This window comes from Macaca mulatta, chromosome 11 (genome assembly GCF_049350105.2).
Source record: "Macaca mulatta isolate MMU2019108-1 chromosome 11, T2T-MMU8v2.0, whole genome shotgun sequence".
Taxonomy (NCBI): Eukaryota; Metazoa; Chordata; class Mammalia; order Primates; family Cercopithecidae; genus Macaca; species Macaca mulatta.
The window spans coordinates 83,607,285-83,622,694 of record NC_133416.1 but is presented as its reverse complement, the minus strand read 5'-3'; the positions used below and the strand labels follow the sequence as shown (position 1 = coordinate 83,622,694).

General features: G+C 36.2%; 1 protein-coding gene across 21 annotated transcripts in view; it reads left to right on the top strand.

Annotated features, from left to right (window-relative positions):
* Nucleotides 1-15,410, top strand: part of OSBPL8 (oxysterol binding protein like 8) — a 220,619-nt gene that overhangs the window by 98,090 nt on the left and 107,119 nt on the right. For 6 of the 21 annotated variants that reach the window (XM_077952324.1, XM_077952323.1, XM_015152282.3 and 3 more), the window contains 1 exon segment: nt 7,403-7,439. The exons of 6 other annotated variants lie outside the window; for them this stretch is intronic. In XM_077952324.1, coding sequence (XP_077808450.1) covers nt 7,403-7,439 — 37 coding nt within the window. 21 annotated transcript variants of the gene reach the window in all.

Here is a 15,410-nt window from a genome sequence, read left to right as displayed (position 1 = left end):
AGTGAGGGGTTTGTTGAGTGTCTGCTATGGTGCCAAGCTCTGTTCTAGTTTTAAGAGATGTAGCAGTGAACAAAATAGACAAAATTCCCACTCCAGTGGAGCTAACATTGGAGTGGAGAAAGACAGAAAATACATATAAAAATTTCAAGCTATTGAGTAGGGAAGCAAAAAGAAAGTAGGGAGAAAATTACAGATCACTTTAAACAATTAGTTTTACTAGGCAGAATTTTAGCTAAGTGGAGTTTGAGTTAAGTGGAGATGTGAGACTGTCTCGTAGAAAATCATTATTTCTGTGGGATGGATAGTTGGGCCAAACTGTAAAATATTTTAACTATCCGTGTTGGGGGCTTATTTTTAAAAGAACAGGGTGCCACCAGACTTTCTTTAGTGGAGGAGAAATGAGGCCAGAGTGACTGCCTAGAAAATTAAGTTGGTAAATTAATCACTTTTTTCTGGGTCCTTTCTTAGTCTTTCTCATTTGTTTTAATAATAAGTAATTCTGCCTTATGTCTATATACTGATTTTCAAAACAAATTTATATAGAATACTCATGTAAACTATTAAGCCTCATAACAATTCTAGAAATGTGTAAGGTTTAATAATCAGTGCATTTACAAAGGAGAAAAAGGAACCTCACAGAAAGAAGTTAAGTGGCATGCTAATGATGGGATAGCTTGAAGAATGAGTAATGTTGGGTAGACTGGAGATCACTTATGTTAGTGTTGAATAAACCGTAATACATACTGTCTTCTATGTGTGGTGATCTTGGCAGTAGGGACTATGTTTTTATCATGTTTTTAAATTCTGGTATGTAGCATAGTAAATGAATGAGTGGGCTGAGACTGCAGGCAGGGACATCTACTGAAAGGGAGATGCAGAAATTGACACATAAGGTGATGTGGGTCTGACATAGGGGGCACTAATGGGAAGTGAAAAAAAAGACTGAATGTGAAATAGGCACCATAGAGGCAAAAAAATCAGAATTTAATAATTTAATCCGATATTGGGGGAAATGTCTCAGATGAATCAAGGGTTTATGCCTGAGTGTTTGAAAGAAAAATGGGCAAATCAGCATGGAAGCTGGTTTCTGAGAGAAAGCTGACTACTATCCCTGATACAAAGATGTAAAGCCCTTCCTTTGTTAACATAATTTTAGAACTAGAAGGATATGCAATAATGTACATTATATGTCCAAACATATACATAGAAATGTTTTGAAGTTTTGGAGATATGCTAGGTATGAAGAAGAAACTAGGAAGTTATCTGAATATAGGTAATAAATGAGCCTTGAGCATCAATGGAACCTGCAGGAAAAGAGCCGGTAGAGGAAGAACAACAAATAGTTGAGATTGAGCACTGGTAATGGCCATTCACTTATTGGCTGGGAGGACTAAGTGTGGAGGCAGGAAAATAGAAGAGAAGCCAGAGCAGAGGAGTATTCTTAGAAACCAAAAGAGGCTTACATGAGAAGACTGATAGACTTAAATACATAAAGGAAGGATATAAAGTGTGAAAAAGTACCAGGCCAATGCCAGAGAAGACTCCACAGGTTGGCAAATTAACTGTAATTTCCTGATGACTCAGATTGAAAAAAAGATTTTTTTTTTTTTTTTTTTGGAGACAGGGTTTTTTGTTCTTGTCCAGGCTGGAGTGCAATGGCACAATCTTGGCTTGCTGCAACCTCCATCCCCCCGGGTTCAAGCGATTCTCCTGCCTCAGCCTCCCAAGTAGCTGGGATTACAGGCACCCACCACCACGCCTGGCTAATTTTTTGTATTTTTAGTAGAGATGCCATTTCACCATGTTGGCCAGGCTGGTCTCGAACTCCTGGCCTCAAATGATCCGCCTGCCTCAGCCTCCCAAAGTGCTGGGATTACAGGCATTAGCCACCACGCCCGGTCTAGAAGAAGATTTTTTTAAAAAGATTCAATTTTCAGTGTAGAAGTAATTTTGAAAAATAGCTATTACTTAAAAGATTATTGCACCACTTAATTCATTTGATAAATTCTGGGTGCTCTCTAGATTCAGATTTAAGTGTATGAGATTAAATCACTCCTGAGAAAATTTGTTTTCTTTTTAGATATTGCCATATTCAGAAGTTGCTGAAGTTCAAGAGACAGTGAGTAATATGTGGTGCTGTGTGCGACATGTTAACATTTTTTCATCTTTTTAGGATTTCAAGTTGGATTCTTAAAATATACTTCCCACTATACTTAATCACAGATAATTATGTCATAATAAGAAATAAGCTAGTGTAGATTGAAAAATATCAGTTAAACACTGTTTATATTTTTTCCAAAATGTAAGTTTTTTTGACTGTAAAAATAATGCATACTAGTGTACCATATTTAAACAATACAGAAAAATATAAGTAAAATCCTACCTCCTAAAGTTAACTACTATTGATATTTTGGTGGCATCTTTCCCAAGTTTGTATGTGTATAATAAAATTTATAAAGGTAGGGTCATATCATACAAGCTTCTTTATAAGCTTTTAAAAGCCAATATATAATGCATGTTTTTTAGTAGGTGAAGAATAAACCTTTTTTGTGTGTGTCGGGGGACAGAGTCTTGCTCTTTCGCCCAGGAGTGCAGTGGTGTGATCTCGGCTTACTGCTACCTTCACCCAGGTTCAAGCAATTTTCCTGCCTCAGACTCCAGAGTATCTGGGATTACAGGCGCGTACCACCACGCGTGGCTAATTTTTGTATTTTTAATAGAGGCAGGGTTTCACCATGTTGGCCAGACTGGTCTCAAACTCTTGACCTCAAGTGATCCTCATGTCTTGGCCTCCCAAAGTGCTGGGATTACAGGTGAGAGCCACTGCACCTGGCTGGAAAAAGAAACTTTAATGACTTCATGCTATTTCATTGTGTGAAGGTATTTTATTACCCTGTTTAAAACAGGTTACTTCTTTAGATTACTGTAAATGGTGTTGTGGTAAATATCCATGGACACATTTTTTTTTTTTTTGAGATGGAGTCTCGCTCTGTTGCCCAGGCTGGAGTGCAGTGGCACTATCTTGGCTCACTGCAAGCTCCACCTCCCAGGTTCACGCCATTCTCCTGCCTCAACCTCCCAAGTAGCTGGGACTACAGGTGCCCGCCACCACACCCAGCTAATTTTTTGTATTTCTAGTAGAGACGGGGTTTCACCGTGTTAGCCAGGAAAGTCTCGATCTCCTGACCTCGTGATCTACCTGCCTCAGCCTCCCAAAGTCCTGGGATTACAGGCGTGAGCCACCGCGCCCAGCTGGACACATCTTTTTGAACATTTTGTATGATCCCCTTATTAATATTCCTAGAAGGGGAATTGCTGGATCAAAAGTGCGATTAGGTTATTTTTAAATATCTGCTTGGTAAGCCAGATCATATTCTTTATCCAACAGTGAAAAGCTGTAGTTCCAAGACAAATACTCCTTTAAAATCTCTCCCATGAAACTCAGGGGTAAAATGTGCACAAGTACGTTTTGCAGATGATTACAGGAATATTAAAAATTCAGCTAAGTGTAGAGTGATGACTCCTGTTAAAAGAACAGACAGTTCTCAGCTGCACTATATAGCTCTCTCTGAAGTTTCTTATTCTAAGGGCTTATAATAATGCTAAATAGAGCATTCTTCAGATGTTTTGTATACTCTTTCTGAATTGTAGTTTCTCAGAGCCAGCTGTAGCAGAATTGCTACTGTAACAACTTGATCAACTTTATTGGGTGAAGAGGTGCCACCGGCTACATCAGTGCTTGATGAGCTCTTTGTCATGAGTCAGATGAGTTAAATCAAGCCATGATGTATATTAAGAGGAAAGTGCTGTGCCAAAGGGAATGGAATCAAAGCTATAGATTGCGTGGGATTACTTCTTTAGTAGTGTGGCCTTCCATTGTGGTTTGAGACTGAGAAGTTTCCCAGGCCCTAAAGGTTGTGTGTTTACTGCTAATTATAGATGAGGTGGCAAATATTTAGACATACAATAAAATACAATCACATTTTTTTGCATAGTGCACTATTTCTGAGATTTATAGACTAAAATTAGTAAACATTTGGGTAATGGCTATAAATATTTCATGCTTTTAAATACTTTGGTAATATGTCTGAAACTTTTATTATCGATATAGTTACCAATATATCTTATCGATATAACAAAATTAGTGAGATAACTGGACATTGTGGGATAATGGTAAACATAAGTTACTGAAATAGAGTCAATTAGAGAAACTTTCTTTTTAGAGACAGGGTCTCACTATGTTGCTCAGGCTGGAGTGCAGTGGCTATTCACAGGTGCGATCATGGATCATGGATCATGGTACACTGCAGCCTTGAACTCCTGGGCTCAAGCAATCCTCCTGCCTCAGTCTCCCATGTAGTTGGGGCTGCAAGGCGCCCATGATGACCTTTTTCTGAATAAACTGAGAAGCTGTTCTTGGATTCTCTGAGATTCTAGCTTTATTTAGGTTCTTTAACAAAAACCAAGAAGAACGCCTAGCATTTTACTTTTTAAATATTGTACAAGGTAATTGGGTACAGTGGTTCCACAACAGTAATTTCACATTGTTTTTATTCGTGTGTTATACAACATGGTACTGTACAAATTTGACCCAGGTCCTCGAAGTGGTAAGAATTAGTATGGGGCAGTTTAGCCATGTGCAGAAGACTTCAGTGATGTATATGTTACTTTGTAAATTTGATATGTAATCCTCAGTTACTTATATCCTGTTTCCCATTGACATCACTTACAAGCAACTCTGGAAGGATGATTTCGCTTAACTCCTAGTTTAGTGCTTTGTATCCATATCCTTTTGAGGAAGGTTTCTGAAGCCATGTTTATTTTTCATTGTGTTTCAGCTTTGCATTTGCAGTGTTTGAGTGTGATTCTTAGTTGTGTTGTTCGTTATAATACATGTTTTTCTAGGGCCTGTTCTTTTATCCTATGGCATTTTCCAATCTCTTATGATTAAGCCATTCAGGTCATATATCATAACTCTCATATTTATCATAATTTATATTTTTCTTACCAGCCTGAACATTTCCCTTTACAGATTTGTATATCCAACTGCTTACTTGACATTTCCACTTGGATGAATGTCTGGCATGCATTTCAAACTTAGTTTGATCCAAAGTGAGCTCCTTATATTTCTCCCTGTAAACTAGCTGCTCTCACTATCTTTTCTGTCTCAGATAATGACAGTCCCATCCTTCCAGGTGCTCAAACCCCAACATTTGACATTACTTTGTTCCTGCCTTTTTTTCTTTTATCTCACATTTGGTCTATTTAGAAATCTTGTTTCCTCTATTTTCAAAATATATTTGGAGCTCAGCTACTTTTCATCACCTTCACTGCTAACACTTTGGTCCATGATTCACCCTCTCTCCTAGATTATAGCAGTAACCTCCGAAGTGGTTATACCTTTGTCTCTCTAGTCCGTTATCAACATAGCAATCACAGTGATTCTGTTAAAATATAATCAGACCGTGTCAATTATCTTCTCAAAACCATCCAGTGGTTCCCCATCTTATTCAAAATAAAACTGACTACACTGGGTGCAGTGGCTCATGCTGTAATCCCAGCACTTTGGGAGGCTGAGGTGGGTGGATCACAAGATCAGGAGTTCGAGACTGGCCTGGCCAATATGGTGAAACCCCATCTCTACTAAAAATACAAAAATTAACCAGGTGTGGTGGCACGTGCCTGTAGACCCAGCTACTGGGAGGCTGAGGCCGAAGAATCACTTGAACCTGGGAGGCGGAGATCACACTACTGCAGTGAGGCAGTGAGCCGAGATCACACTACTGCACTCCAGCCTGGGCAGCAGAGCGAGACTCTGCCTCAAAAAACAAAAAAAGAAAGACTGACTGGGGGTGGAGGGTGGAGTAGGAGATCTGCTTCGAAGTTCACCTAGTGGTGTTGGCCGACCTCACTAACACCATAGTTCTTTCACCTAGTGGGCCTCTCTACAAGACTGACATATGAAGTGACAGTGGTTCCCCAGGGTAATCTTTCTACAAGAGACTGAGAAACTGCATGCAAGATGGAAGTCACAGTCTCTTTATAATCTAATCCCAGAAGAGATATCCCATCACTTTTGCTGTATTCTGTTCATTAGAAGTGATTTAGGGCCTGGTGTGGTGGCTCACATCGGTAATTCCGTCACTTTGGGAGGTGGAGGCGGAGGCTGGAGGATTGCTTGAGCCAAGGAGAATATAACTTTGTCAACTTTAGTTTGTATGTAAAACAAAAGAATGAGATTAAATGGGAAACTGCACAAACATGAATAGAGCAAATGCCTTCAAGGCATTAGAAGATCATTTCAGGTATTGTAAAAAGCCATCACTTAGGGAAGGAATAGGTCCAAGATTTTATCCAAGGAGGTCACAAAAGCCTAAAGCAAACAACTGCTAACTTGTTTTGTCACAGTCAGTTAAGATCCTCAAGCCTCTTTAAGACCAACAAATAATGTAATTATCGGGAATTTTTTGTTTCTGTTATTGCATTTGTTTTGATATGTTACTGTATTTGGTATTTAAAGTGAAGGAGAGCTGAGAACTCTGTTCCTACCAGAACCAAAGCACTTATCCATAGGCAACATTTAGAGTAATTTATGTTAAAATAGTTACAAACAGAAGGTCAGCAGCCTTTTTCCTGTTTCTTTTAGTTGACTGCAAGTTCTTCATTCAAGGGTTGGATCTTCTGACTTCCCAAAGACCAGTAGCTCGAAGTATTATGCTTGATTTTTACTGGGCCCTAAGAAAATTTTGTCTGACTTAATAAAACTTGTTTCTAATTAATGTTTCTATGTTTTTTTTTTTGACATTTGAGAAAAAATTTTTTCTACTTTGTTGATGCGTCTGTAGATGCTCTTCACACAATGCTTGGCATGTAACAAGTACTCAATAAATGTTCCTTACTCTTTTGTAGAAGAAACATACTAAACCTCCTTGTAGTGTTACGTGCTTTCATGGCATGCAGAACTAATCTTTAATAGTGCATGGGTGTTATATAGTTTTTAAACCACCTTAAATTTAAGGAATGCATAACTTGGCTGTCTCTTAAATTTCTGTGTAATTTTTACCTTTACTAACTCATATCTTGAATTATAATTGAAAGTAATTTTTGACTTAATTTTCAAAACGAAATACTTAGGCGATCCATTTTTTCTTACCACCTTCATTTTCTAAAAACAAAACAAATATTTGATACTGCTTAATCCAAGATCTTTTTTTGTGTGTGGAAAAGGAATTTTCTTATAAATTATTACGGTTATTACTATTGATGTGCATGTGCTTTCTACTTATAAACTAATGCTATTTTCCTTGTCCTTTTGTTTCACTGCTGTTTCCATCCTGATGCATTTTGCTTCTTCCTGATTTGGACTGTATTTGTTTGCTGCTCAATTACCCTGCCTTAAAAGCTTCTTGGTGATAGCAAAGATGTCCTTGGGCCATCAAGTAAGTAGCTAAAGCTTGAACGGCATGTTTGGGGACATGATAATATTTTGATGTGTAATTATTATGAAAGGCAAATGGTGTTTCAATTTTGAATTATTAAGTCTTCTACTTTTCTTTCCAGGAATTGAAATACAAAGTAAAGAATATAAATGGTCATTTAGTACCCAGTGCCCCATCTGTTCTCATTGTCCATCTGAGATTCATAGGTAGTGTTTGTATACTTACATCTTGATTATCTAAAGATGCATTGTTTACTTAATTATCTAACTCATAATTTGGGACCTCTTCTTCATAGTATTTCTTTCTACAGTTATCACAAGGCATAGTTATAGCACAAGGATTTCACTGCCATAGGAATGGGAGAAACACGTTTGTCAGAATTTTTACTTAATAATTTGATTATGAAAATTGTTTTATACTTTGGGTATTTTATAAGTGAAACGTGTTTTACCTTAGGGATTTAGAAGATGTATCCTTGAAAATTATATCCAATTCACGTCAACAGATTTTACTGAGAGTTTTTTGGGGCAGGGAGCAGCAGACACTGCCAACTTTTGGATGTACATAATGGATGTACATGATTCCTGCCCCTAAAAATTTTTATAGTTAGCTAGGGAGTAAGAGGGGCAATTTTTATATTAAAAATCATATAATTGCTGAGGTGAAAGGAACTTCAGAAATTATCTAATAAAGCATTAATTTTATAGAGGAGAGCCTGAAGCTAAGACAGCACAAATATCCAAGAATTTAGAATTGGTTACTAGTCCAGTGTGTCTTCCTTCTACTGTTATTCAAAGATAGAAGGAAACTGTTAGTTTGTTGCATTCAAGTATAACAAAATAGTTAAAATTTTACTGCATCATAAATTAGATGAAGATTTTAACTTTATTGATGAATAATATAGGAAATTATATTGATTTAGGAAGTTTTATTATTGATTCCTGAACAATTATCTGATTATTGCAAGTCAGTTTACTGTTCTGGGACTTATATTTCATTGACCTAGGAAAGGAACTGAATGAGATAATGGTAAAGGTTTCTTCTAACTATGAACTTTTTTAGTCTAGATCAGTTGCTGTTTATCAGTTGCTGTAACTCTAACTGGTTATAGTATGTATGTAATTTTTTTTTTCTAAAAAGAGAGGATTTAAAGTAATATGCTAAATTCCTTTTTTTTTTCTTAATTCTTATTTTTTAGAGACAGGGGACTCACTGTGTCACCCAGGCTGGAGTACAATAGCACAATCATAACTCACTGCAACCTTGAACTTCTAGGCTCAAGAGATCTTCCTGCCGCCTGAGTAGCTAGGACTCCAGGCTTGTGCCACCACACCCAATTAATTTTTAAAATTTTTTGTAAAGATGTGGTCTCACTATGTTGCCCAGGGTGGTCTTGAACTCTTGGTCTCAAGTGATCGTGTGGCCTTGGCCTCCCAAAGTGTTGGGATTACAGGTGTGAGCCACCGTGCCTAGCCCTTTTTTCATTCTTAAATGCAGTAACTCAAAATATTTTATAAATATTATTTATTATACAATTATCATTCGGAAGTAGAAATCTTAAAAGTAGGAAAAAGAACACAAACCTCAAAATGTTGTTTTTGATTTTCTTGAGACAGGGTTTTACTCTGACACCCAGGCTAGAGTTCAGTGGCACAATCACAGCTTGCTGCAGCCACAACTTCTCCCAGACACAAGCGATCTTCCCATCTCAGCCTCCTGAGTAGCTGGGACTACAAGCATGTGCCCAGCTAATTTTTTTTTTTATTATTATTTTTTGTAGACACAGGGTTTTCCTATATTGCTGAGGCTGATCTTAAACTCCTGGACTCAAGCAATCCTCCTGCCTTGGCTTCCCAAAATGCTGACATTGCAGGCGTGAGCAACTGCACCAAGCTTCAAAATATTTTTATGTTTTGTTGTTCAGCCTTGTGATACTTACTTGGCATATAATTTCAATGGATTCTTCAGTTTCTTTAATTACCTCATATATTTAGACATGGACTCAGGTGAACTGAATGGCACTGCTGAGCTTTATAAATAGAATAGCATTTTAAATATTAACTGAAATATTTTATCTTAGGAACTGGGTTTTTACAAATGGAGATATTTTTTACTTGGAATAGAAGAAATTTACTTAAGGTTATATATTTCAAGCATATATAAATAAAAATATGCATCATGATATTGGATATGACTTTATAATGTACTCTGCCAAGTACTAAAAGGCTGGGTCTGTATAATCATTTGTTAGAGACCATATATCTTTTAAAGTGAAGTACAGTTGACCCTTGAACAAGACAACTTTAAACTGCACGAGTCCACTTCTATGTGTATTTTTAAAAATAAATATATTGGAAAAATTTTCTGAGATTTGTGACAATTTAAAACTCACAGATGAACTGTACCTTAGAAACATAGAAAAAATAAAGGAAAGGTTAGGTATATCATGAATGCATAAAATATATGTAGGTACTAGTTTATTTTCTCACTACTTTAAAATATACACAAATCTATTACAAAAGTAAAAATTTATCAAAACTTTTCACACACACTGTACATGTTGCCATTCCCAGTTGAGAAAAATGTAAACAAACATAAAGATACAGTATTAAATTGTAACTACATAACATTAACTGGTACATACTGTACTACTGTAATAATTTTCTAGCCACTTCCTGTTATTACAATGAGCTCAGGTGTTGGGAATACATACTTAAATGCTGTGTGATTTATGCTAAACTTAAATGCTAATCATCTCTGCATGAAGTTCTTTGCTCCAGTAAATTGCATATTGCTTTAAAAAGTCATTTCTCACCATTCTTGCCTATTTTCATCATATTTCATGCAATATTGTAAACCTCGAGTAACACCGTGGGACCCATATGAAGTAACACTGTTGACGCTTCAGTTGCTCCAAGAAGCAGACGAAGGTCATGACATTACAAGAAAGAGTTTAATTGCTTAATATTTAGCTGTAGATTGAGGTCTGCAGTTGTAGTTGCTGCTATTTCAAACTGATGATTCATCTTGTAAATAGATGGCATAAACTTATATCAGTAAATACAGTATAGTACTATAATTGTATTTTCTCTTCTGATTTTCTTAATATTTTCTTTAGCTTATGTACATGCTATGTTACATAATACAATATTTAATACATACAACATATACAATATGTGTTGACTCTTCGTATTATGTATAAGGCTTCTAGTCAACAGTATAACAGTAGGCTATTAGTACTTAAGTTTTTGGAGGGTCAAAAGTTAAATGCACTTGTTTTTTTTGACACAGAGTCTTACTCTGTCACCTAGTGCAGGAACGCAACCTTGGCTTACTGCAGCCTCTGTCTCCTGGGTTCAGTAGCTGAGGTTACAGGCATGCACCACCATGCACAGCTAATTTTGTATTTTTAGTAGAGATGGGATTTCACCATGTTGGCCAGGCTAGTCTCAAACTCCTGACCTCAAATGATCTGCCTGCCTCCCAAAGTGCTGGGATTACAGGTGTGAGCCACCACTCCCAGTCCCTAAATATACATTTTTGACTGCTTAAACATCAACTGTAATTTCGTGGTACTTGATTGGGATCTGTACTATTGAATGAAAAAACTACATGATCTATACTGACATTTAAATTATTGGAGTATTTGAGAAAAGGTATACTTTAGAAGAAAAGGAGATACAGGATTTACATACAGATTATTATTTATGACTTTAAAAAATTACTTCATCTTATTTTAGCTTCCACTTAGATTAAAGGCAGACTTTGAAACTTGTAAAATTCCTCAAATTTTATATTGATGAGTTGAATTCAGAAGGTAAAAATGTTAGTTTTTGATTCATGTTCTCCTTAGATGCAGCAGATATGTTAATTAACTATTTCAGTGTGATTTCTACTAAAGATGAGTAATGTTATGAGTAGCAAAGCAGGTTGCTTTACTTCCACTTGAAGTAGAAACAGCAGAGGGCACTGTAATGTTATCTTTGGTAGGTGAGACAGTAAAACTGCACTGGAATCACACAGTGATTCATTTGCCAGATATCTAGTCAGTCGTTTAGAGAGTATTTAGTGAGTATCAGTTATATGCCAAGGGATACAGAAAAAAAAGTCACTGTCCCTCTTAAACTTATATTTGAATAGTCTACTATTATGTAACTGATGTAGGAAATCATAGTGATTTTTATATTCCCCAGCTTCTTTTGTCTGTATAGTTGTTAATGCTTGTGAATGGGGTGAGGAAACAAATAGAAACATGGGCTTTCTGGTTTTTTTGGTAAAAAGGTGCACTCCGTATATTGCTGTTTCTGCATACTCTCTTACTTCATGGTTATCAAAATCATATAGTAATACTTCCATCGAAAATGGATTAGAAAAGGTGAATAGAGCTAACTTCATAGTTCAGGCTGTTTTAAAGTTATTCAAGACATAGACACCTATGTTTTACTGACAGAATACTAAAACCTACGTTAATTCTTCTTGTGGTTCTTATAAAGTATTTTAAATTAACGTTAAATGTTCTGTCTGATATGACACAAAAGAATATGTGTCATATGTAAATGAGAGCATAATTGTACAATGAGCACTTATTGACCTATCATTCAGCTTAAGAACTAGAATCTTCCACGTACCTTCCGTCTTTCCATCTGCTGCTTTTTTATCCCGGAGCCTGCCCCAAGAGGGCATGACTAGGTTGTATTTTTTTCTTTTTATTATTCTTTGCTTTTTAAAAAGTTGGTTTTATTGTTGTTTTTTACTCACGTATGTATCACTAGATTTTGCTTGTTTTTTAATTTTAAAAAATGGTGTCATGGTTTATATAATTTTCCAGGACTTGCTGTTTGTAGTTACTTTTTTTTTTTTTTTTTTAAGTTTTTAAAGAGACAGGGTCTTGCTCTGTTGCCCACCCTAGGGTTCTTTGGTGTTATCACAGCTTACTGCAGCTTCGAACACCTGGGTTCAAGTGATGCTCCCACCTCAGCCTCCCTAGTAGCTGGGACTACAGATGCCTGCCATGCTAGGATTACAGCATGAGCCACCACGCCCAGCTAACATTTTTTATTTTTATTTCTTTTAGAGCTAGATCTTGTTATGTTGCCTAGGCTGGTCTTGAACTCCTGGCCTCAAGCAATCCTCCCATCTCAGCCTTCTGAGTAGCTGGGATTATAGATGCAAGCCACTGTGCCTGGCTGTAATTAACATTTTACTTTTAATATTCAATCATGTTATTTGTTACAGAACTAGATCATTCCTGTTTAGTGCTATACACTATTTCATTATATGCATATGCCACAATTTATTAAAATTCATTTTTTTCAATTGATGAATATGTTTTGGTTTTTACTGCTATAAACAGTGTTGCTATGAACATTCTTATTCTTGCCTCTTGGTACACACCTGTGAGAGTTTTTCTAGATACCAAGAGTGGAATTGTCAGACCCACAGGGTATTCAGTTTTATATAAGAAGCTCACATTGCTTTCGAAAGTGCTTGTATCAACTTATACTCCACTAATAGTGCTTAAGATATCTCGATGATCCCATCCTCATCAGTATTTGGTATTATCAGAGATTAATCTTTGTTAATTTTACTGAGTATAAAATATTTATTATTTTGATTTGTATTTGCCTCATTACTAAAAAAGGATGAACATCTTTTCATACATTTATTGCCTGTTTGCAGTTTTCTTCTGCGAATCACTGTTCAAGTCTTTGCCCTATTTTGCTATTATGATGATGTTCTTTTTCTATTGATTTATAGTAGTTTTTTTTTTTTGAAGAGCATTCTAGATACCAACCTTTTGTTAATTATGGGTGTTGCAAATATCTTGTTTTGTGCCTTTTCAGTTTATGATATCTTTAAATAAATTTATACTTTTAATATTGAACTTACTGATTTTTTTATTTTTGGGTTAGTGTTTTTTTGTGTCTTTTTAAAGGAATCTCTGTCCCAAGTTTATGAAGATACTCTCTTATTCTAAAGGTTTTCCAGTTTTGCTTTTTACATTGTGTCTGTAGTCTTCATAGAAGTATTCTTTGCGTGTGGTAAGAAGTAGAGTTCTATCTACTTTTCCAATATTGATGACCAGTTGAAACCTCCTATGGTGAACTGAGTAATTTATTTTCCCGATTTCTGTTGTATATCTGAACTCCATGTATGTATGTGTCTGTTTCTGAAAGCTATCTGCTATGTTCTGTAGGTCAGTTTATCTCTCTGCATCAGTACCATACATTTAAAATTATTTTTTAATAATTATTTTTAGGAATCAAATGAATCTTGGATTTAGTAACTGAAAGAGACACCATATATTTTATGATGTTTTCTAAAAATATAAAGTTGGTTTATTGATTCATTCAATAGAATTTTATTGAACATCTTTAGTATGGTAGGAAGCAACACGTTCAATATGGCAGGAAGTTTACAGGACTTGAGAATTTATGGGAAAATAAGGCAGACAAAACTTCCTTCTCTCATGGAATTTAATGTCTACTGGAGGAAGACAAGCAATAAATAAACTATATTATTTCAGATAATGATAGGAGCTACAATGAAAATCATGTAAGGTAAAGTGATAGAGTATAACTGTGAAGTGGTGGGTACTAACTCTAAAAAAAAAATGCTTAATTGTGCTGTGTTAAAATTAAGAACGTACTAAAAAGCACCATGAAGAAACCAAAGGGCTTTTCTGAAGAGATGACATTTGAGCCCAGACAACAAATGAGAGGAGCCAATAATGTGATGATCTGGGGTAGGAATATTCCAGGTAGAAAGAACAAGAGGTATAAAGCCCTGTGACTGGGCAAAAGATGGCCTTTCTTGAGGAAATACCAAGAAGACTATTATGGCAGGAGCTTATGATTTTAAAAGATTGCTCGGTAAGAGAAAGAGAAAAATAAAAACACATCTAAGGTTTTGGCCTGAGAAAGTAGTGAGAGGGGAGTAGTGATGGCACAAACTGAGATTGGGGAGAGGCAGGTTTGGAGGATGAGCAGAAACAAAAATTACATTCTAGATAAATCTGAGATGCCTGTAAATAAGAGGTAATTATAAGGCAGGCAATTGGGTATGTAAGTTTGAGTTTAGTGGGAGATATGAAGTTGGGAGTCATCAGTCTATTTTTTTAAATTGACTTGGAAAAATAATTTTTTATATTTTGGATGAAAAGTGCAGTGTTTTTATATTTTTACTTTGGAATCTAAGGAGCTGAAATAAAATTTTGAGAACTATCACAATAGAAAACATTTTAAACCAATTAGATTTAAAGGACATGATGATAAAAAGGTGAATGTGAAATTCTGAAATTCTGTGTTGACAAATAAAACCTATGGTGGAGACTAAATCATCTTTTTGGGGGGCATGGAGTTTTGCTCTTGTTGCCCAGGCTGGAGTGTAATGGCATGATCTCTGCTCACTGCAACCTCCGCCCCCCGGGTTCAAGCAATTCTCCTGCCTCAGCCTCCCTAGTAGCTGGGATTACAGGCGTGCCAACACGTCCGCCTAATTTTTGTATTTTTAGTAGATACTGCGTTTCACCACGTTGGCCAGGATGGTTTCGAACTCCTGGCCTCTGGTGATCTATCTACCTTGGCTTGCCAAAGTGCTAGTAAATCGCCCTTTCTTAAGATGAAACTTGAGTTTTTATAGGCTGAAAGCATAGGAATATAAAATGAAAGAATGTGGAGATCTTCAGGTACTTTGGACTTGGCAGTTTACCCTGTTTTCATTGAGTGTTTTCACTTTGTTTCTGCTCTCTGAAACTGGGCCTGGCTCGCTGTTACTGAGCAATAGATAGTAGGATGGCCAAAGGGGTGAGAAGCAACTTCAAAGCACTACTTAAATTGGTTATTGGGCCAGCAAGCTTTAAGAGACAGACTTTGGAACCAAATGGTTCTGAGTTAGAATCTTGCCTCTATTACTTACTGTTTAACCTTAGGCAAGGCAATCTCTGACCCTCAAGTTTCCCCCTCTCTAAAA